This window comes from Macaca fascicularis, chromosome 19, assembly GCF_037993035.2.
Source record: "Macaca fascicularis isolate 582-1 chromosome 19, T2T-MFA8v1.1".
Lineage (NCBI taxonomy): Eukaryota > Metazoa > Chordata > Mammalia > Primates > Cercopithecidae > Macaca > Macaca fascicularis.
In genome coordinates, this window is record NC_088393.1 from 21,810,613 (window position 1) to 21,834,756 (window position 24,144).

Below are 24,144 nucleotides of genomic sequence, written 5' to 3' on the forward strand. Positions count from 1 at the left end.
GATACTTGTGTGTCCCCCAAAAGAATGGAAAAGCAGTCAGACTGTGCAGTCTCTTAAATGTCATGAAGATGACTTTGGCTCTCACGGTAAACTTGAAGGAAGATCACCAAAGGGAAATAAGAATCCTGAGAGAATTTAAAAGCATAAGACAGAAGATGCCCCTTATGTGAAAGCAAAATGAAAAAACTCAGGCTTCCCAGAAATTGTTTCCTTTGGAACACAGCTTCCCAAGTCACATTTTAAGGACTGGCTTTCCCCTTAACTTTTGGACCTATCATCTGTGTTTGTTGTATTCACTTTCACTTTCACCTACCTGAGGGTTTGGCTACCATTTCATGTCTCCTCATAGGCTCCCAAGGCTCTTTTTCTTGCTCCAGACAGGTAATCAGGTCTGGTTTAGAGACAGCAATACCTGTTTCAATAAAAAATAAATTACATGAATCTTGCTTATATTCTCCAATTATTAACCTAGCAATGTGTCCAGTATGAAGGGTGTGATAGAATATCCTAATCATTAATCCCAAAATACTAATTTTTCTTTGGAGATGGAGTCTCAATCTGTCACCAAGGTTGGAGTACAGTGGTGCGATCTCGGCTCACTGCAATCTCCATCTCCGGGGTTCAAGCAATTCCAATGCCTCAGCCTCCCAAGTAGCTGGGATTACATGTGTGTGCCACCATGCCTGATCAATTTTTGTATTTTTAGTAGAGACAGGGTTTTGCCATGTTGGTCTCAAACTCCTGACCTCAGGGTGATCCGCCTGCCTTGGACTACCAAAGTGCTGGGATTACAGGTATGAGCCACCGTACCTGGCCCCAAAATACTAATTATTAACAAAAATTTCTTTTTGTTTGAGACAGAGTCTCACTCTGTTGCCCAGACTGGAGTGCAGTGGCACAATCTCGGCTCACTGCAACCTCTACCTCTCGGGTTCAAGCCATTCTCCTGCCTCAGGCTCCTGAGTAGCTGGGATTACCGGCATGAACCACCACACCTAGCTAATTTTTGCTTTTTTTTTTTTTTTTTTTGAGACGGAGTCTCGCTCTGTCGCCCAGGCTGGAGTGCAGTGGCTGATCTCAGCTCACTGCAAGCTCTGCCTCCCGGGTTTACGCCATTCTCCTGCCTCAGCCTCCCGAGTAGCTGGGACTACAGGCGCCCGCCACCTCGCCCGGCTAATTTTTTTTGCATTTTTTAGTAGAGATGGGGTTTCACTGGGTTAGCCAGGATGGTCTCGATCTCCTGACCTCGTGATCCACCCATCTCGGCCTCCCAAAGTGCTGGGATTACAGGCTTGAGCCACCGCGCCCGGCTAATTTTTGCATTTTTAGTAAAGATGGGGTTTTGCCATGTTGGTCAGGATGATCTGCCTGCCTCGGCCTCCCAGAGTACTGGGATTACAGGAGTGAGGTACCATGCCTGGCCTTTAACAAATATTTCTAAATATTTAGAAAATATCTTATTTTGTATTTCACTACCTGGTAATACGGAATCAAAAATTAGTGTTGGCAATTAGATTTTAAGTTGTGGGCAAAAATATTTTATGCCACTTAATTTCTGGAATTACTACTATTCTGGAGTGAAAGATACAGATCAGCTCAGAAATGTGGAAAGTTCAGGTCAAGATGAAATATCTTGAAAAAAATTATTTAGTGCACCAACAAATCCCCCCAGTTTTTTTGAAAACAGGAATCTGAAACTCATGTATGCAAAGTACAAATTACCAAAAAACAGTCTACAGAAAAAAAAAATGAAAGATTTAGGGTGTATTAGGATTGAGTAGTGAAGTTATGCTCACCCAGGAAGACCAGGTTTCTGTAGTTCTCTAACATCACATTCCTATATAAATTCTGCTGTGCAGTGTCCAGGCATTGCCACTCCTCCAGACAGAATTCTATGGCCACATCCATAAATGTCAATGGTCCCTAAAAAAAAACACACACACACACTCACATTTACCAAGTGGCCACTTGCAGAATTTATAATTTGACTCAAGGTAAAATGAGAGAGTAAAGAGAACAGGTTCTGACTTATAGAAGACACTGAAATTATCCAATAAAATAATTCTCTACATGGAAATATTCTCCAATGCATTCTCTACCCCTGAGAAAAGAAAGTGGCGTAAGATCCACAATATCAGTGTATATATAATACTTTTCTGGATGATAAACTATAAAACTGAGGGCATAAACACAAACATGTAAATTTTTGAGTTCTCAATTTCCATCATACAGAATCAGTTGCGAATATTTTTCAGATAAAGACATGTTGAGTTAGAAGGGACCTTTAAAATATTAAGGTGTACAATAAACTGAGGATCCTGTTAATGCAGATTATTTTTTCAGAAGATCTAGAATAAAGTCTGAGTTTCTAAGTTTCTAACAAACTCAACAGTAATGCCAATGATTTTGGCCCAAAAAGACTATTTGTCCAACATCCAGTAAGTGGAGAAGTCTGTGTTTTTTTCTAGTTTTTCTGGCCAGTAAACAAAGAGCTTTCATTTTCAAAAGACAGATAAACGCAAAGAAAACCTAAGAAAGAAGAGCAGCTGCCAGGTTAAATGTGATGGTTTACGTACATCAGTTGCATAAAGATTCTTAAAAATATGGCGGGGCGTGGTGGCTCACACCTGTAATCACAGCACTTTGGAAGGCTGAGGCGGGTGGATCATCTGAGCTCAGGAGTTCGAGACCACCTGGCCAATATAGTGAAATCCCGTCTTTACTAAAAATATAAAAAATTAGCTGCCCGTGGTGGCAGGCGCCTGCAATCCCAGCTACTAAGGAGGCTGAAGCAGGAGCATCCCTAGAATCCAGGAGGTGGAGGTTGCAGGGAGCCGAGATTGTGCCATTGCACTCCAGCCTGGGCAAAAGAGCAAAACTCCGTCTCAAAAAAAAAAAAAAAAAAGAAAAAAAAGAAAAAACAGTTGATAATGTGAATTAGGGAGAAGAAGGTGGCATTTGTGAATGTCAGAAAAAAAGGAAAATTTAGTTTTCTTCTTTTTTTTCCAGAGGGAGTTGCGCTCTGTGGCCCAGGCTGGAGTACCATGCGAACTCGACTCACTGCAAACTCCGCCTCCTGAGATCAAGCGATTCTCCTGCCTCCCAAGTAGCTGCGATTACAGGCGCCCGTCACCACAACTGGCTGATTTTTTGTTTTGTTTGTGTTTTTTGAGACGGAGTCTCGCTCTGTTGCCCAGGCTGGAGTGCAGTGGCGCAATCTGGGCTCACTGCAACTTCCGCCTCCTGGGTTCAAGACATTCTCCTGCCTCAGCCTCTCGAGTAGCTGAGACTACAGGCACGCACCACCATGCCCAGCTAATTTTTGTATTTTTAGTAGAGACGGGGTTTCACTGTTAGCCAGGCTGGTCTCGAACTCCTCACCTCGTGATCCACCCGCCTCAGCCTCCCAAAGTGCTGGGATTACAGACGTGAGCCACTGTGCCCAGACTGAAAATTTAGTATTTTACTCAAACCCATTAGGCTGCAGGAATAGGGAGTTGGGTGTAGACTTCAGATCCTGCTTGAAACATATGAGAAAAATGCAGAGGAAAATCACTCTTCTGTGGAGTGTGAAAATAATTACGTGGCAGGCAATTAGACTGAGATCGCGCTAATGTCAAGGTTTCTACCTTATAAAAATCTAACTCAAATGTGTATTTTGTAAATTACTACACTGAGGAAAACAAAATTCAGGCTTAAACAACTATAAACTGCCAATTAACCCGAAATTTCCACCTTATATATATAAAATCAGGAAATTTCCACCTTAATCATACAAACTAAAAAACTATATAACTCTACCTAACAAATTATTGAATTTGGTTTTCTTCATCATGCACCTTCTAAAAGTCTTTCCTGGCCGAGCACATGGCTCATGCCTGTAATCCTAGCACTTCAGGAGGCAGAGGCGGGCGGACTGCCGAGCTCAGGAGTTGGAGACCAGCCTGGGCAACACTGTGAAATCCAGTCTCTACTGAAATAGAAAAAATCAGCCCAGCATGGTGCTGCACGCCTGTAGTTCCAAGCTACTCAGGAGGCTGAAGCAGGAGAATCGCTTGAACCCGGAAGAGGGAGGCTGCAGTGACCCCAGATCGCATCACTGCACTCCAGCCTGGACGACAGACCAAGACTCCGTCTCAAAAAAAAAAAAAAAAAGGCCGGGCGCGGTGGCTCAAGCCTGTAATCCCAGCACTTTGGGAGGCCGAGACGGGTGGATCACGAGGTCAGGAGATCGAGACCATCCTGGCTAACACAGTGAAACCCCGTCTCTACTAAAAAATACAAAAAACTAGCCGGGCGAGCTGGCGGGCGCCTGTGGTCCCAGCTACTCGGGAGGCTGAGGCAGGAGAATGGCGTGAACCCGGGAGGCGGAGCTTGCAGTGAGCTGAGATCCGGCCACTGCACTCCAGCCTGGGCGACAGAGCGAGACTCCGTCTCAAAAAAAAAAAAAAAAAAAAAAAAAGTCTTTCCTTCATTCTCCATGGACCACGAACTACAAACCATTGCTGGGCGCTCTACAGTCTTAAATTACTCTTTGATTAAATTATTTAATATTTTTGTGGTGACTTATGTGTGTGTGTATATATGTTTTTGAGACAGAGTCTCACTACAATGCCCAGGCTGGAGTGCAATGGAGCGATCTCGGCTCACTACATACTCCGCCTCCTGGGTTCCAGCTATTCTTCTGTCTCAGCCTCCCGAGTAGCTGGGATTACAAGCGCGCGCCACCACGCCCAGCTAATTTTTGTATTTTCGGTAAAGACGAGGTTCACCATATTGGCCAGGCTGCTCTCAAATTCCTGACCTGGTCATCCGCCCGCCTGGGCCTCCCAAAGTGCTAGGATTAAAGGCGGGACCCACTGCGCCCGGCCGACTCTCCTAAGTTTCTAATAGACAAAAAAATGGACTGGAAACGCCACGGACCAAAGCTCTTACTATTCATGAAACTGCATCACCAGTCAGGATTCTCCCCTGACTACCCTCCCGTGGTCCCCGCACAATCTGGGAGAGACGCCGCGTTGCGGCTGCGGAGCTGCCCACAGAGGGCTCCAGGCCGGGACACAGTCACTGAGCAGGGAAGAGACAGGACGCCCGGGCCCGGCTGTCAGCGCAGCCGCCATCTTACGACTGAAGGGGACCGAGACTGAGCTGGGCAAGAACTCCAGCCGCGCAGATTGTGGAGCTGACTGCAGGGAGGCCTGAGTCCCGCCACGGCCCCTTCCCCCTCTCAGGATGTCGGACCCGGCACTCACCATTTCTAGGCTTCCGGAGGGTCCTGGCGTCTTTAGCTGTGGATCCCCCAATACGTGCAGGTCACAGGGCCACAGAGGATCCGCCCCTAGGAGCAGAGGACACAGAAGAGTGAAGACGAAACACGGAGCTCCGACTGCACCCAGAGACAAAGGCCCCGCCACATCCCGGAAGCCGCCCTGTCCGCCTCTGCCGCGTGCCTGATTGGACGGTTTCCAGCCCAGCGTCCCTGATTGGACAACTTCTAAGGTCCTGCCCCCTCAAACCCTGAGTGAAGGAAGATGTGATCAGACGCTGGACTGAATGAGGAAAGAGTGACAGCCTAGGCTGCAGGCTTTTCAGGCAGGGCTTCCTCCCTGAGCTGAGCAGGCCCACCCCAGAGGGTATCTGCTTTTAACGTTGTGTATAAGGTCATACGCACTTATAAATAATATACTATATGGCTACTAAAAAATGAAAATAATTGTTTTTAAATTTCAGCTTTTATGACCTTCCTGGCTTCTGGTCCTTTGAGTAGGAAGCATTACATTGAATATTTTATTATTGATTCTCTGTGGGGGTTTTTTTGTTTTGTTTTTTCTTTTTCTTGAAAGGGAGTCTCTGTTACCCAGGCTGGAGTGCAGTGGCATGACTGCAGCTCACTGCAGCCTCAGCAATCCAGGCTGGAGCAAGCTGGGACGACTGGCAGGTGCCCCCATGTTCAGCTAATTTGTTATTATATTTTTATTTGTAGAGATGAAGCCTCACTGTGTAGTCCAAACTGGTCTCAAACTCTTGGGCTCAATGAATCCTACAAACTCAGCCTCCCAAAGTACTGGGATTATAGGCATGAACCATCACATTCAGACTGAGTTTTTATTTTTATATCAAAAATTTTTTTAAAGCATTGAGGTCCATTAATAGAATTCAAGGAAATGTTATGCATATTTTTAAAAAATTAAAAAGCACATGCAAAAAGAGAAAGAAAATTTAAAAAAACCTAAGTATTATATAGGTAATATTACCAGAAAGAGAAAAGTTTAGATTTCCTGACTTTTAAGTTGCAGTATGCTAATGGAATATTCTTAGTGGACAGTATTCTATTTTCATAAGAAATTCAAAAACAGATAATTTCCAGGTTTTGGAAACTGATGCAAAACATAAAAATATAGAAAATCTCTAACGTCTTCCCATGATATAGTATTACTTGAAATATAAACTGGGCAAACTCAGCAAAAGACAATTTAATCTCAAGTTTCAAAATAGGTACAGAAGTTCTAATAGAATAAATGGAATCCAGAATTTTATTAAATAATGTTGGTATATATATGTATTGTGAGCATAAATGTAACTGAAGATGAAAAATCTGTTGTTTTAATTACATAAAAAGGTTAAAAAGTGACCATTCTCTATGATTTTGAAAGCAGGAATTGTCTAGACAGACGTGTATTTGCATCTACATTTGCCTATACTTACATTTATATATCTATTCTTTTTTCTTTTTTTTTTTTTTTGTTTTGAGACGGAGTCTCGCTCTGCCACCCAGGCTGGAGTGCAGTGGCGCGATCTCAGCTCACTGCAAGCTCCACTTCCTGGGTTCACGCCATTCTCCTGCCTCAGCCTCCCGACTAGCTGGGACTACAGGCACCCGCCACCTCGCCCGGCTAGTTTTTGTATTTTTTAGTAGAGATGGGGTTTCACCGGGTTAGCCAGGATGGTCTCGATATCCTGACCTCATGATCCGCCCGTCTCGGCCTCCCAAAGTGCTGGGATTACAGGCTTGAGCCACCGCGCCCGGCCTCCTTTTTCTTTTTTTTTGAGACAGAGTCTTGCTCTGCCAGCCAGGCTGGAGTGCAGTGGCACGATCTTGGCTCACTGTAACCTCTGCCTCCTGGGTTCAAGTGATTCTCCTGACTCAGCCTTCCAAGTAGCTGGGACTACAGGCACATGCCCCCATGCCCAGCTAATTTTTTATATTTTTAGTAGAGACAGGGTTTCACCCTGTTAGCCAGGATGGTCTCGATCTCCTGACCTGGTGAACTGCCCACCTCGGCCTCCCAAAGTGCTGGGATTACAGGTTTGAGCCACCGCACCCGGCAGCTTTTAAACATTTGAGGAAAGCATGAGACATCAATCAATATGTGTGAGATGTATATTGGTTTGATCCAGTAATGCAGGACAACTTGAGGTGGGGGCTTCCAAGTCATAAGTAAGTAAGAGATAAAAAGCTGGATTATTTTGAGTCCTTGATAAGCATTCAAGTGAATACACAGTTTATTCTGGCTCAGTGAATCTACATATCTAAATTAACAACAGTGCAGAGGAAGCAATTGGATGTACATTTGTCTCAGGCTAGGCTCAGAGAAATGACTTTTGAGTTCTGTCTGTAGTTTGTTCTCAAGGAATTTCCTTGTTGGCTAACTGTAAAGAAGGTATGTAGCTTTTTTTTTTTTTATCTTTGTAGCTATCTTATTTAGAAATAAAATGGGAGGCAGGTTTGCCTGACATAGTTCCCAGCTTGACTTTTCTAGTGGCTTAGTAATTTTGGCATCAAGAGATTAATTTTCCTTTAACAATGGAAACCTCTTTCATTATCAAGTGTAGAGAATTAAAAAACTCATAAATGCAAATATAATTATTGCTACATCTTTCAGAATAGCCCATCCTAATTTTTTTTTTTTTTGAGATGCAGTCTCGCTCTATCGCCCAGGCTGGAGTGCGGTGGCACAATCTCAGCTCACTGCAACCTCCACCTCTTGGGTTCAAGCGATTCCCCTGCCTCAGCCTCCTGAGTAGCTGGGATTACAGGCGTGCGCTACCACGCCTGGCTAATTGTTGTATTTTTAGTAGAGATGGGGCTTCCCCATGCTGGCCAGGCTGGTCTCAAACTCCTGACCTCAGGTGATTCGCCCGCCTTGGCCTCCCAATGTGCTGGGATTGTAGGAGTAAGCCACCGCACCCGGGCCAGAATAGCCCATCCTAATTTAATTATCATTTACTACAGATTTTTTTCATAATTTTATAGTGGATCTTAATGTTGGAGGCATTCAAACCAGAGCAACTCAATCCTGAATAGCAGCTGTGTGAAATATGCTAAAACCTACTTGGCTGCATCCCCAGGTTTGGCATTCTTAGTCACAGGATGAGATAGGAGGTCAGCACAAGATACACTGCACTCAGCAATTTGCCATAATCTCTGTTAGCAGGGTGCAGGAAGAAACAAAGAATCACATATTTAGGTCATGGATACAGAGATATGTCACAAAGCTCCTGTGGTTAGGGTCAAGAAAGAAGCTTCCCATCCCCTAGATGTTGGTCTCAGCAATATATCACAATACCGAAATTATGTGAGACCCAGGAAAAAAGGAGAGTCACATCACCTAGCTGTTGGGTCCAGTGATATTTCACAATTATCCTTTGTAGCAGGTTCTAGTCAAAAAAGGAGCGTCGCAACACTTAAGTGACAAAGAAAAAAGAATATGTCATAATACCTTTCTGAACAGAGCCCATGCAGGAGACTCATAATACCTAGGTGTTGGACCCAGCCATATATATATCACAATACAAAATGTATGCAGAGATCAGGCAAAAAAAAAAAAAAAAAAAAGTCACATCTTGGGCAGAACCAAGGCAGAAGACAGTCACATCACCTAGGTTCTGGGTCCATAAACGTCACAATACCCTCTGAGAAAACAGCCTTGGCAGAAGACTCACATCATCTAGGTGAAAGGAACAGAGATGTCACAATGTCCCATGTGTAGGACTCAAAAAAAAAAAACAAAAAAAACCACTAAGATCACATAACCTAAGAGCTGGGTGCAGCTACATATCACAAGCACCCCAGTGGACAAGGCCAAAGTATGAGAAAAGAGTCACATTGGTCAGGAGACCGAGACCATCCTGGCTAACCTGGTGAAACCCTGTCTCTACCAAAAAAATACAGAAAACTAGCCGGGCGAGGTGGCGGGCGCCTGTAGTCCCAGCTACTCGGGAGGCTGAGGCAGGAGAATGGCGTAAACCCGGGAGGCGGAGCTTGCAGTGAGCTGAGATCCGGCCACTGCACTCCAGCCTGGGCGACAGAGCGAGACTCCGTCTCAAAAAAAAAAAAAAAAAAAAAGAATCACATCACATAAGTGCTGGACTAAGTGATATGTTACAATCCAAACTGTGAACACATCCCAAGAAGAAGAGGAGTCACATCATCTAAGTAATGGGCCCAGAGATAATTCAAAGTAACCCCTGTGGAGAGGAACCAGGCAGAAGAATCACATAGCCCGTGTGCTAATCCCAGCGATAAGTCACTCTCTTTTATGGGAGCATGGCCATAGCAGGAAGGAAGAAGGAACACATTATTTAGGTTCTGGGCCCAAATATATGTCACAATCTCTCCTATAGGGAAAAGCCAGGTAAGAAAGTCACATTACATAGATGATGGGTTCACAAATATGTCACCATGCCCACTATGGGCAGGAGGCTCACATTACCTTAGTTTTGGGCCAAACAATGTCACAATGCCTGATGAGGAAAGTGCTGAGGAAAAATGTAACACGGTTTTGTATTTAGCCCAGCAGCATGTCAAAATCTACATTGTGAGCAGAATGTAGGTAGAAAAAGAAGCATCACAACAGCTAGATGCTGGGCCCAGTGATAGGGAATAATTCTTTCTGTGAGCAGCAACCTGGTAGAAAGAGAGTTGCATTACCTGGGTGATGGGTGCACAGCTAGATTATAATGCTTCCTGCAAGCAGGACCCAGCAAGGAAAGTTACATCACCTGGATGTTGCATATAGCAATGTCACAATGGCCCAAGAAGGCAGGGCACAGGCAGGAGTCACATAACCAGGGTGTGGAGTTCAATGATGTGTCACACTGCCCCCCTGTGGGCAGTGCTGAGGCAAAAGTACAGTCACACCACCTAGGTGTTGGATTCAGCAATGTGTCACAATCCGATCTGTGCACTAGGTACCAGGCAGGAGAGTCAAATCACGCAGGTGCTCGGCAAAGGTATATGTCACAATCACAGTCGCAAAAAAAATGTGCGAATGAACAATCCCACACATCCCATTTCTAAGTATTAGAGTCAACACATTTTGTATGTTGAGTCCAAGTACAGGAGTCACAATCTCAATGGTGGACTGGATACATGCATGAGAGCCTCAGTCTTTGCTGTGGACCGTGTCCCTTAGTGGAGTCACAGCCTCACAGATATGCTGGATCTTGGATTGAGAGTCACCAGCTCACGTGTGAACCCAATCCACATTTGAGTCAATTTTCCAACCACCTCCAGGTGTGAGATTCAGAACTTCAACAGTGAGCTGTGTTCATGTGGAAAGTTGTTCATTTTTACTGTTGGCTGGGTGTGCACACGAGTGTCACAATGTCACCTGCGTGCTAGGCCCTGTTACAGAACTCTCTGTACCACCTGAGGGCTTTAAACAATATCCATGATAGTCACTATCTGCTCTGAGACTTTTTTTCTAATACAAACTCATAATGATACCTGTGGACCTAGGCTCATGCATTAGAGTCAACCTCTCTCCAATCAGCTGGGTCTAGAGAAGAGTTCTCACCTGCCGATGAGTTGGGTTTAGAAATGAAGCACCAGCTTAACTGTTGTCACATGATTACATGACAGTCACAATTTTTACTGTGGACTCCATTCACGTGTGAAATTCAGGATCTCTCCAGTGGGCTCCGTCCATGTGTGAGGGTGACAATGCTAACATTTGGTAGGTTGTACATTTCAGAAACAGTCTCACCTGTGTGCTTGGCCCTATGATAACACTCTCTGTACTGTCCAAAGACTTTATACAAAATGTGAAGGAACGGTAATCCTTTGTTCTTACCTAGAGAAAACTCAGGACTTTACCCATTTCTCTAAGTCTAGCTACCAGCACCAGTATCTCTGCTATTGACTGGTTTGTGGTATGAGTATCATCATCGCAACTGTGAACTGGGCTAGTGTATGTCACAATCTAACCTGTGAGTAGAAAGCAAACGGGAGAGTAACATCACCTGCATGCTGAGTTGGAAATACGTCACAATTTTTCAGGACAAGGACCAGGCAGGAGAGTCATATCACCTGGTTGCCTGTCCAGGGTTATGTTACAATTCCTTCTCGAAAGCAAGGCACAGACAACAAAGTCATGTTACTTGGATACTGGGCCTAGCTACGTCATAATTCTCTCTGCAGGCAAGGCCTGGGCATAAGAAACACAGCACCTGGTTGCTGAACCCAGAGATGCAACACAATCTTTCTGTGGGCATGGTACAGATGGAAGAGGAGAGTCACACCTCCAAAGTAATGGATGCACAGATATGTCACAAGGTGCTTCTGATAGACAGGGGCCCAGCAAGAGCTTTTTACCCATTTGGTTTGACCCAGTGATATGTCATAATACTCACAATACAAGGGGCCCAGGTTAAAGAGGAGAGTAATATCACCTAGATGTAGAGTCCAGTGATATGTCACAATCCTCCCCTTTTACAGGGTTCATGTAAAAAAGAAGAGTTACATCACTTAGGTGATAAACTAAAAGATATGTCATAATTCCTCTATTAGCAGGACTCATGCGAGAGAGTCACATCACCTAAGTGTTGGACTAGCCATATTTTAATATATACAACACATAATCCACCAACACCTAGGTGAAACAATTGTGTATACTGAAATATGGTGGGGTCCAATGCCTAGGTGATGTGACTCTCCTGTATGGGCCCTGCCAGTAAGAGAATTATGACATATCTTTCTGTTTATCACCTAAGTGATGTGACTCTCCTTTTCTACCTGAAACCTGTAGTAGGAAAGGAGAGTGACATTACCAAGGTGCTGGGCCCAGTGATAAATCACAATCCCTGGCCAGGCGCAGTGGCTCACACCTGTAATCCCAGCACTTTGGGTGGCCGAGGCTGGTGGATCACCAGGTCAAGAGAACGAGACCATTCTGGACAACATGGTGAAACCCCGTCTCTACTAAAAATACAAAAATTAGCTGGGTATGGTGGCATGTGCCTGTAGTCCCAGCTACTTGGGAGGCTGAGGCTGGAGAATCACTTGAACCCAGGAAGCAGAGGTTGCAGTGAGCTGAGATCGTGCCACTGCACTCCAGCCTGGCAACAGAGCGAGACTCCTTCTCAAAAAAAAAAAAAAAAAAAAAAAATCACAATCCCGCCTTGGGCAGAAACCAAGCAGTAGACGACGGTCACATCACCTTGTTACTAGGTCAAAAAATATGGCACAATATTTTCTGAAAAAAAGGGGCCCATGCAGCAGAGTCACCTCATCTAAGAAAGGGCTCCAGAGACATGTCAAAATGCCCTATGTGGGTAAGGCTCATAAAGAAGAGTCACATAACCTAGGACATGAGCCTAGTTATATGTCACAATCACCCCAGTGGGCAGGACTGAGGCAAGGAACAAAATTCACATCCCTAATGTGGGCAAGTCTCAGAGACAAAAGGAGAGTCATATAAATGTCACAATGTCCTCTCTGGACAAGGACCAGGCAGAAAAATCACATAACCTGTGGTCAGGGCCTAATGATACGTCACCCCCTCTTCTGTGGTCAGGGCCCAGGCAGGAGAGAAGAGTGACATCATGTAGGTGCTTGGCACAGACATATTACAATGTCTCCTAGGGAAAAGTCCATGTAAAAGTGGAGAGTAACATCAAATAGATGGATACAGAAATATGGCAAAATGTCCCCTGAATCCAGGGTCTAGGTAAGAGATTCGTATCATCTGGGTGTTAGACCCAGTAATATGTTACAATAGCCCATTTGGGCATGGCACAAAAGGAGAAACATATTACCTGGGTGCACGGACCAGTGATATGTCACAATGCCCTCTGTGGCAGCACCAAAGCAAGAGCGTAGGGTCATGTGATCTACATGCTGGGTCCAGCAATATGTCACAATCCCATCTGTGTGCTGGGCCCAGGCAGGAGAGTCATATTGCTCGCATTCTGAGCAGAGGTATGTGTCACAATCACACCTGCAGAAAGACCCAGAAATAAGATAAATAATTCTTCACATGTCTTCATTCTAGGTATGAGTGAATACCATTTGAATACTGGGTCTAAGTACACAAGTCACCATCTCAATGTATATGAATTCATGCATAACAGCCTCAATCTATTCTGCAGACCGTGTCTCCTCAGTAAAATAATAGCCTCGGCCAGGCATGGTGCCTCACACCTGTAATCTGAGCACTTTGGAAGGCCGAGGCAGGTGGATCACCTGAGGTCAGGAGTAGAGACCAGCCTGGCCAACATGTCGAAATCTCATCTCTACTCAAAATACAAAAATTAGCCGGATGTGGTGGGGGGCACCTATAATCCCAGCTACTCGGGAGGCTGAGGCAGGAGAATCACTTCAACGTGGGAGGTGGAGTAAGCCAAGATCCTGCCATTGCACTCCAGCCTGGGAAACAAGAGTGAAACCAGGCCTAAAAAAAAGAACAAAAAAACAAAACAACAACAAGAAAAAACATAGCCTCACAGGTGTGCTGAATCTTGACCTGAGAGTCACCAATCCACCTGTGGACCAGATTCACCTATAAGAGTCAATTTTGCAATTTTCCACTGCCTCCAGGTGTGACATTCAGAACTTCAGAAGTAGATTATATTAAGGGATGACAATATTTACTGTTGGCTGGTTATATATATGAGTGTCACAATGTCACCTGTGTGCTGGGCCATGTAAGGGCACTCAATGTATTACCCGAGGGCTTTATGCGATATGCAGGAGAGTCGAATCCACTCTGAGATCTTTGTGATCGTATAAGCCCATGATCGTACCTGTGGCCCTATGCCCAGGTATGAGAGTCAACATCTCTCCAATTGGATGATCCATATAGGAGAGTCCTCACCTGCCTGTGGGCTATGTTGAGAAATGAGTCATCATTCCTACTCTGGCGATGTTTGCATATCACAGTGATAATTCCAACTGTGGACTGCATCTGCATGTGAGATTTAGGACCTCATCAGTAAGCTTTGTCTGTACTGAGGTTACAAGTATAATGATTGGCAGGGTATTCATTTAAGAAACACAATCTCAGGCTGGGCATGGTGGCTCACGCCTGTAATCCCAGCATTTTGGGAGCCTGCAGCAGGCGGATCATGAGGTCAGCAGTTCGAGACCAGCCTGACCAACATGGTAAAACCTCATCTCTACTAAAAATACAAAAATTAGCTGGGCGTGCTGGTGCACGCTGGTAATCCCAGCTGCTCAGGAGGCTGAGGCAGGAGAATCACTTGAACCTGGGAGGCGGAGGTTGCCGTGAGCTGAGATCGTGCCACTGTACTCTATCCTGGGTGACCAAGGGAGACCCCGTCTCAAAATAAAAAAAAAAGATACACAAAATACAATCTCATCTGTGTTTCTGGTTTGTGATGACACTCTCTGTACCACCTGAGAGCTTTTTTATAATATTTGAGAGAGTGGTAATTCTCTATGACCTTTGCAAAAAAAGAAAACTTAGAATCATGTTTGTTTTCCCAAGCCTAGCTAGGCAAGGTGTACCTCTTTTATTGCCTCGTTCAAGATACGAGAATCATCATGGTAATTCGTAAGCTGGGGCAAAATATATGTGACAAGGGCTGGGCGCGGTGGCTCACGCCTATAATCCCAGCACTTTAGGAGACCAAGGCAGGCAGATCACGAGGTCAGGAGATAGAAACCATCCTGGCTAACACGATGAAACCCCATCTCTACTAAAAATACAAAAAACTAGCCGGGCATGGTGGCGGGCATGGTGGCGGGCGCCTGTAGTCTCAGTTACTCAGGAGGCTGAGGCAGGAGAATGGCGTGAACCCGGCAGGCGCCACTGCACTCCAGTCTGGGCAATAGAGCGAGATTCTCTCTCAATTTAAAAAAAAAAAATTACAAATATATATATATATGTTACAATATTACAATTACACCTATGGGCAGGGAGTGAGCAGGAGAGTCACATCACCTGGGGCTGGCCTAGAGATATGTCACAATCTTTTTTGAGGGCAAGGACGAGACAGGAGAGTCACATCACCTAGGTGGTTGGCCAGGGATGCCTTAACATCTCTTCCTATAAGATGGGCACAGGCGCCAGGCGCGGTGACTCACGCCTGTAATCCCAGCTCTCAGAGGTGGGAGGATAGCTTGAGCCCAGGAGTTAGAGACCTGCCTGGACAATATAGCGAGACCCCATTCTCCACAAAAAGGAAGAAAAAAAAAGAAGAAAAAAAAAAAAGAAAAAAAAAAGATGGGCACAGGCAGGCCGGGCGTGGTGGCTCGTGCCTGTAATTCCAGCACTTTGGGAGGCCGAGGCAGGCAGATCACCTGAGGTCGGGAGTTCAAGACCAGCCTGACCAACATGGAGAAACCCCGTTTCTACTAAAAAAAATACAAAATTAGCCGGGCATGGTGGCACATGCCTGTAATCCCAGCTACTAGGGAGGCTGAGGCAGGAGAATCGCTTGAACCTGGGAGGCGGAAGTTGCGGTGAGCCAAGACTGCGCCATTGCAGCAACAAGAGTGAAACTCCATCTCAAAAAAAAAAAAAAAAAAAGATGGGCACAGGCAGCAAGTTACATCGCCTGGCTGCAGGGCCCAACAATATGTTACAGTGCTCTCTATGAGCAACACCCTGAGAGATGACACACATTATCTGGTTGCTGATCCCAGTGATATGTTACAATGTTTTGGCGGGGCAAGGTGCATGTAGGTGAGAAAAGTCACATATTATAATTGATAGATGTCAAAATATGTCACAAGGACCCCTGTGGGCAGGCCCAGGCAGGGGCCTCCCATCCCCTAATGTCAGACCCAGTAATGTGTAACAATACCCAAAATACGCAAGGTCCAGGCAAAAGATGAGAGTTACATCATCTAGATGCTGAGTCCAATGATACATCACAATCCTCTTTTGGCAGGGCACAGGCTGAAGAGTCACATCACCTAGGTGATGAATGAAAAGATATGTCATAATCTTTTGTATGAAACTCCTGGGTGATAGACCCAGCTTTATGTCACAATACAAAATGTATGCAGGGGCCAGGTGAGGCGGCTCATGCCTGTAATCTCAGCACTTTGGGAGGCCGAGGTGGGCAGATCACCTAAGGTTGGGAGTTTGTGACCAGCCTGCCCCACATGGAGAAACCCTGTCTCTACTAAAAATACAAAATTAGACAGGTGTGGTGGCACATGCCTATAATCCCAGCTACTTGAGAGGCTGAGGCAGGAAAGTCGCTTGAACCCAGGAGGCAGAGGTTGCGATGAGCTGAGATTGTGCCATTGCACTCCAGCCTGGACAACAAGAGCAAAACTCCATCTCAAAAAAAATAATAATAATAATGATAATAATAATTTGCAGGGCCCAGACAAGAGAAGAGTCCCATCATGTAGGTGCTGGGCCCAGTGATAAATCTAAATCTTTTTTTTGTTCAGAGTCCAAGCAGTAGAGAAGTCACATCACCTAAATGCTTTATCCAGCAACATGTCACAATACCCGGAAAGGACAGCCCAGGCAGAAAAGTCACATCACCTAGGTGAAAGGCCCAGGGATATTTCCTAGTGCTACCTGTTTGCAAGGCTCAGGAAGAAGACAAGAGTGATATAACGCAGGAGCTGGCAGCACAATCACTACAGTGGGCAGGGCCTAGGCATGAGAGGAGAGTCACATCACATGGGTGCTGGGCCAAGCGATATCTCACATTTCCTATTGTGGACAGATTCAGAAATAAAAAGAAGAGATCTATTATTTAGGTGACTGGCCCAGAGTTATGTCACAATGACCACGTGAACAGGGACCAAGCAAAAGAATCACATCACCTGTGTGCTGGGCCAAGCAATAAGTCACTCTCTTTTCTGTTAGCACAACCCAGGCTCAAAGATATATTACAATCTGACCTATGGACAAAGCCCAGATAAAAGAGGAGAGTCACATAAAATAGTTGATGAGCTTACAGATATGTTAAAATGTTTTCTGTAAGCATGGTACAGGCAGGAAACTCACATCACTTAGGTGTAAAACCCAGCAACATGTCACAATGTCTTATGTGAGCAGGGCCAAGAAAAAAATACAGTAACATCACTTTGGTGCTGGGTTCACCAATATTTTACAATCTTCCCTGGAGGAAAAGCTAAGAAAAATAAATAAATAAAATCAGCTATGTGCTGCAAAATGTCGCAACACTTCCTGTGAGCAGAGACCAGGTAAGACAAGAGTCAAATCACTTGTGTGACTGGTGCAAAGACATCTGGAAATGCCACCCATAGGCAGGGTCCAGGCATAAAAGTAGTATCACTCGGCTGTTGGACCCAGCGATATGTCACAATGGCCCAGGTGGCCAAATCATAGGCAGAAGACTCACATGTCAGTGCAGAGCCTAGCAATATTTCACATTGTCCGCTACAGGCAAAACTTAAAACCAGGGGAGAATCTCATCAGCTAGGTGCTGGGCATAGCAATATGCTACAATGTTCCTGTAAGCAGGGACCACACAGAAGAAGACTGTCACATCACCGGGATGCTGGGCCCAGCGATATGTCAACCATCATTTCTGTAATAAAGACCCACACAGAAAAAAACACATCATCTGTCGCTGGCCACAGCAATATGCCTCAATTTTCCCTGTAGGCACGGTGCAGGCAGAAGAGGAGAGTCCCATCCTCTAGGTGATGAATGCAGGGACATGTCACAATGCTCCCTGTAGGAAGGGCCCAGGTAGGAGACTCCCATCCTTTAGGTGTTCAGCTGAGCAGTATGTCACAATACACAAATATGCAGGGCCTAAGAAAAAGATGAGTCACATCACCTTGATGCTAGGTCTCTGTGAGCAGAGACCAGGCAGAAGAAAGTAACATTACTGGCTGGGCGCAGTGGCTCACGCCTATAATCCCAACACTTTGGGAGGCCGAGGAGGGTGGATCACTTGAGGCCAAGAATTCGAGAACAGCCTGGCTAACATGCTGAAACCCTATCTCTACTAAAAATGCAAAAATTACCTGGGCATGGTGGAACATGCCTGTAGTCCCAGCTACTCAAGAGGCTGACGCAGAAGAATCGCTTGAACTTGGGTGGCGGAGGTTGCAGTGAGCCAAGATCACACCATTGCACTCCAGCCTGTGCAACAGAGCGAGACTGTCTCCAGAAAAAAAAAAAAAAAAAAAGTAACATTACCATGGTGATGGGCATCATTGAGTTATGTCACAAAGCTCCAGAGAAAAAGTAGGCAGGGTCCAGAGAAAAAGTGTTACATCCCCTGGGTGTTGAACCAACAACATGTAACTATTTATTTACTTATTTATTTATTTATTTATTGACAGGGAGTCTCACTCTCTTGCCCAGGCTGGAGTGTAGTGGCGCATCTCGGCTCTGCAACCTCCATGTCCCAGATTCAAGCAATTCTCCTGTCTCAGCCTCCCAAGTCACTGGGACTACAGGCGCACACCACCATGCCCGGCTGATTTTTGTATTTTTAGTAGAGACAGCATTTCACCATATTGATTACACTGGTCTTGAACTCCTGACCTCACGTGATGCACCCACTCTCAGCCTTCCAAAGTTCTGGCATTACAGGCACTAGGCCACTGTGCCCAGCCTTATATGTAACAATTTCTTTTTTCTTTTTTTCTTTCTTCGAGAAAGAGTATTGCTCTATTGCCCAGGCTGGAGTGCAGTGGCGCGATGTCAGCTCAATGCAACCATTGCCTCCTGGATTCAAGCGATTCTCCTGCCTCAGCCTCCCGAGTAGCTGGGATTACAGGCATGCACCACCATGTGCGGCTAATTTTCGTATTTTTTTTAGTAGAGACGGGGTTTCACCATGTTGGCCAGACTGCTCCTGAACTCCTGACCTCAAGTGATCCGACAGCCTCAGCCTCCCAGAGTGCTGGGATTACAGGCGTGAGCCACCGTGCCCAGCCATATGTAACAATTTCTAGTGTGACATATTGTGCCATAATATGGCACAACACGTAGGGCACAGGTGGGAGAGTCACATAACATGGGTGCAGGATCCAGTAATATTTTTACAACACCCAAAACGTGTGGGGTCCCATAAAAAGAGGAGAGTCATATCACCTAGGTGCTGGGACCAGTGATATATTACAATCACACCTTTGGGCTAGGACCAGACAGGAAACTGAAATCACTCAGGTGCTGGACAAAGGCGTATGTCACAATCCGACCTGTAGGAAGGTCCAGTAATGAATTAATCCCGTACGGGTCCCAGTTCTAGGTATGAGAGTCACCAAATTCTCTATGTTGGGTCTAAGTACGCTAGTGACAATTTCACCAATGAACTGAACCTGTGCATAAGAGCCTCCAACTCTTTTGTGAACTGTGTTAGCTCTGGCCCTCAGCCCAGGTATGACAATCAACATGTCCTCAGGAAGGTAGACTTCTCATTGGTTCAGATAGAAAAATTCTCACCTGCCTATGAACTAGATGTAGAAATGAGTCATTATTCAAACTCTTGCATAACGTTCACATATAACAGCCACAATTTTAACTGTGGACTATGTCCATGCATGAGATTCAGGACCTCACCAGTGGGTTCCGTCACTGTGTGAGGGTGACAATTCTTTTTTTTTTTTTTTTTTTTTTGAGACGGAGTCTCGCTGTGTCCCCCAGGCTGGAGTGCAGTGGCGCGATCTCGGCTCACTGCGAGCTTCGCCTCCCAGGTTCACGCCATTCTCCTGCCTCAGCCTCCTGAGTAGCTGCGACTACAGGCACCCACTACTGCGCCCGGCTAATTTTTTGTATTTTTAGTAGAGACGGGGTTTCACAGTGTTAGCCAGGATGGTCTCAATCTCCTGACCTTGTGATCCGCCCGCCTCGGCCTCCCAAAGTGCTAGGATTACAGGCGTGAGCCACCGCGCCCGGCCGAGGGTGACAATTCTAACGATTGGTGGGGTGGGCAAAGAAGAAACACAGTCTCACCTGTTTACTGAACACTCTCTGTACCACGAGAAACTTATATACTATTCAAAACAGTGGTAATTAGGCTGGGCACGGTGGCTCACGCCTGTAACCCCAGCACTTTGGGAGGCTGAGGCAGGCGGATCACCTGAGGTCGGGAGTTCTAGACCAGCCTGACCAACACTGACAAACCCCGTCTCTACTCAGAATACAAAATTAGCTGGGCGTGGTGGCACATGCCTGTAATCCCAGCTACTCGAGAGACTGAGGCAGGAGAATCGCTTGAACCAAGGAGGCAGAGGTTGCAGTGAGCCAAGATCTCACCATTGCACTCCAGCCTGGGCAACAAGGGCGAAACCCTGTCTCAAAAAAAAAAAACGTGGTAATTCTTGGCTGGGCATGGTAGCTCACGCCTGTAATCCCAACACTTTGGGAGGCCAAGGTGGGTGGATCACTTAAGGTCAGGAGTTCAAGAGCAGCCTGGCCAACATGGCAAAATCCTATCTCTACTAAAAATACAAAAATTACCCAGGAGGCGGAGGTTGCAGTGAGCCGAGATTGTACCACTACACTCCAGCCCGGGAAACATGAACAAAAGTCCTTTAAAAAAAAAAAAAAATTCTCTATGACCTTTGTACAAGAAAGAGACCCAGGATAATACTCATAACCATAAGTCTAGCTATAAGAGGCAGCATCTCTCCTATTGGCGGGTTGAAGGTAGAAGAGTCATAATTGCACCTGTGAACTGGGCCAAGCTATATTTCACAATTCCACCTGTGAATAGGGAGAGAGAAGAGTCTCATCACCTGGGTTTTGGGCCAGGAATATGTCACAGTCTTTTCTGAGGGCAGAGACCAGAAAGGAGTGTCACATCACCTGAATATTTAGCCAGGAATATGTTACAACCTTCTCCTGAAAGCAGGACACAGGCAGCAGAGTCACATCACCTGGGTGCTGAGCCCAGCAATGGATAACAATGCTCTCTGTGGTCCACGCCCAGGCAGGAGAGACACATTACCTGGTACCTGAGCCTAGTGATAAGTCACAATTTTTCCTGTAGGCAGAAGGCAAGCAAAAATGGAGAGTCACTTTCCTAGGTGACTGATACAGAGATATGTCACAAGGCCCTCTATAGAAAGAGCCTGGGCAGGGCCAGGCACATTGGCTCACACCTGTAATCCCAGCACTTTGGGAGGCCGAGGCAGGCGGATCACGAGGTCAGGAGTTCAGACCAGCCTGGCCAACATGGCAAAACCCCGTTTCCACTAAAAATACAAAAATTAGCTGGGTGTGGTGGCAGGCACCTGTAATCCCAGTACCTCAGGAGGCTGAGGCAGGAGAATCGTTTGAACCTGGGAGGCAGAAGTTGCAGTGAGCTGAGATCGCAGCACTGCACTCCAGCCTGGGCAACAGGGCGAGACTCTGTCTCAAACGAAAAAAAAAAAAAAAAAAAAGGAAAAAGAAAGGGCCTGGGCAGGAGCTTCCTATTTTATAGGTGTTAGACCTAGTAACATGTCCTAACATCCAAAATATTCAGGGACTAGGGAAAAAAGGAGAGTCACATAACCTGAATGCAGGGCTTACCAATATGTCACAATGCACCCTGTGGGCAGTGCCAAGGCAAGAAAAAAGACTCCCATCATCTCAGTGAAAGGCCCAGCTATGTGTCACAATGCCACCTGTGGGCATCAACAAAGCTGGAAAAAAGTCACATCTTCAAGGTGCAAAGTCAAGCGATATGTGACAATCTTCATCTGTGGGCTGGGCCAAGGCACCGAGTCAAATCACTAAGGTGCTTAGTAGATGCATACAATCTTACCTGCAGGAAAGTCCAGGAATGTGTTTAGAAATTCCACACATGTCCAGGTTCCAGGTATGAAAGTCAACACCTCCTGTATGTTGGGTCTAAGTACATGAGTCACAATCTCAATGGTTGACAGAAGTATTGCAAGAGAGCCACAATTCTGTCTGCAGACTGTGCCTTTCAGTGCAGTCACAGCCTCACATGTGTACTGAATCTTGGTCTGAGAGTAACCAACCCACCTATGGACCAGGCCCACATATGAGAGTCAATTGTCCAACTTTTGAAAGCCTCCCAGTGCGAGATTCAGAAATGTTCGTAAGAGGCCGGGCGCAGTGGCTCACGCCTGTAATCCCAGGACTTTTGGGAGGCCGAGGCGGGCGGATCACCTGAGGTCTGGAGTTCGAGATCAGCCTGGCGAACATGGTGAAACCCCATGTCTAGGAAAAGTAAAAATAAAAATAAAAAATAAAAATAAAAAAATAAAAATTAGCCGGGCCTGGTGGTGCGCACCTGTAATCCCAGCTACTCGTAAGGATGAGACAGGAGAATCGCTTGAATCCGGAGGCGGAGGTTGCAGAGAGCCGAGATCACGCCACTACACTCCAGCCTGGGCGACAGAGCAAGATTCCCTCTCCAAAAAAAAAAGAAACAGAAACTGAAGACTCCAGGGCCGCAGCCCCTCCTGCGCAGACACCGAGTCGGGATTCTGCCCCGATGACCCGTCCGGCATCCCTGAACAATCTGGGAAATACTCGGGGCTGCCGGTGCAGACTTGACCAAAGAGATCCAGACAGGGTACCGTGCAGGAACGAGGCAGGACGCGGGAGTCTGGGCTGCAGGTCCAGGCGCCATCTTGCGGCCAGAGGGGCCTGGGGCGGAGCTGCGCCAGCGACCAGGACTCAAGGAGCGGACTGTGAGGGGGCCGGTCCCGCCAGTTTCATAGCCCGCTCTCCCCTCTCGGGATGCCCAACCCCGCGCACTCACCATTTCCCAGCCTCCAGGATGTCCGGGCATCTTAGCTGTGCGTCTCCCAGGACCTGCAGATCACAGGGTAACGGAGGCTGCGACAAAGTCACCGGGGGTTCCCGAGGCGGAGGACGCGGAAAAGCAGAGACGGATCCCAAACTCTGGCGGGAGCGGGAGACAAAGGCCCAGCCAAAAGCCGGAAACCACGGCCCTCTCTAACTGCGCGTCTGATTGGGTGGTTCCCACGCCAGCGCCACTGATTGGATAAAGCTCCGGGACCCTCCAGGACCCACCCTCCCCGGCATTAGCGCATTTTATGGACCGGGAAATAGGCTCAAGTGGGCGGGGTCACGTGCCCAGGGAATTACACCTAATTAACAAGTGAGCTGAGCCTTGAAATGCACTTTCTCTTTTCCTTACCTGGGTCAGCTTGTATAATGCATGTTAGTAGCTACTTAAGGGTAAGAAACAGAACATTTTGATACCCTTTTAACAACTTTTTAATCGTTTTGATAATGCAGGGAAGACCCTCATGCCATCCCTGAGGTCCTTTCTCACCATGCTGTACCATACTGCTGTACACATCTTGGGATGACCATTAGGAATGGGGAAGCAGGGGAGCTGGGGATAGATAAACATGAATTACGTTGCCTAAATTTGCTCATTTTAGAAAAACATCTAAACCAATCTGTGTGAAGTGACTATTTTTAGGGTGATTGTGCCCTGACTGTGCTCATTAACGGGGTTATTTCACTTTCTATTGGAAAATCGCCAATTGTCCTCTGTAGGTGTCCTGAGGTGATTTGCTAGTTTAGACCCTGGAGGTAGGGGTAAGAAAATACTTGAGCTACATCAGAACACTTAACTGGAAAATATATAGGAATTCCTTAATAATATCTAACAGTTTTCTCAATACCCATTATATTTAATAGTGATAGCTAGGAGGGCAGAGAGGGGCAACGGATGACGCAACCTTAGAAGTTCACTTTTGTTATAAGTTTATTTGTTTTGTTTTGGTTTTGGAGATAACGTCTCACTTTGGCGCCCAGGCTGGAGAACAGTGGCACAATCACAAATCATGTTTTGGTTGTAATCGTTTTTTAAATTTTTATTTATTTATTTATTTATTTTTGAGAAAGAGTTTCACTCTGCCGCCCAGGCTGGAGTGCAATGGCACAATCTCAGGTCACTGCAACTTCTGCCTCCCGGGCTCAAGTGATTCTCCTCCCCCAGCCTCCCGAGTAG

At 46.1% G+C, this 24,144-nt stretch overlaps 1 protein-coding gene across 24 annotated transcripts in view; it reads right to left on the reverse strand.

The window, feature by feature from the left end:
• The window catches only part of ZNF43 (zinc finger protein 43), a 43,363-nt gene extending 20,285 nt beyond the window's left edge, over positions 1-23,078 (reverse strand). Inside the window, exons 1-9 of one of the 24 annotated variants that reach the window (XM_065536171.2) lie at positions 22,918-23,078; positions 21,949-22,034; positions 18,212-18,347; positions 16,785-16,922; positions 16,089-16,162; positions 13,039-13,220; positions 5,253-5,338; positions 1,797-1,923; positions 314-412 (exon numbers count right to left, since the gene is read on the reverse strand). In XM_065536171.2, the coding sequence (XP_065392243.1) occupies positions 314-412; positions 1,797-1,923; positions 5,253-5,338; positions 13,039-13,220; positions 16,089-16,093 (499 nt within the window). In that variant the 5' untranslated portion in view covers positions 16,094-16,162; positions 16,785-16,922; positions 18,212-18,347; positions 21,949-22,034; positions 22,918-23,078. Of the gene's footprint in view, positions 1-313; positions 414-1,796; positions 1,924-5,252; positions 5,408-13,038; positions 13,221-16,050; positions 16,163-16,784; positions 16,923-18,211; positions 18,352-21,948; positions 22,035-22,917 lie in introns of those variants that run through there. The other 23 variants (XM_065536170.2, XM_065536172.2, XM_065536168.2 and 20 more) reach the window with 23 other exon arrangements.
• Positions 23,079-24,144: the final 1,066 nt, after the last annotated feature.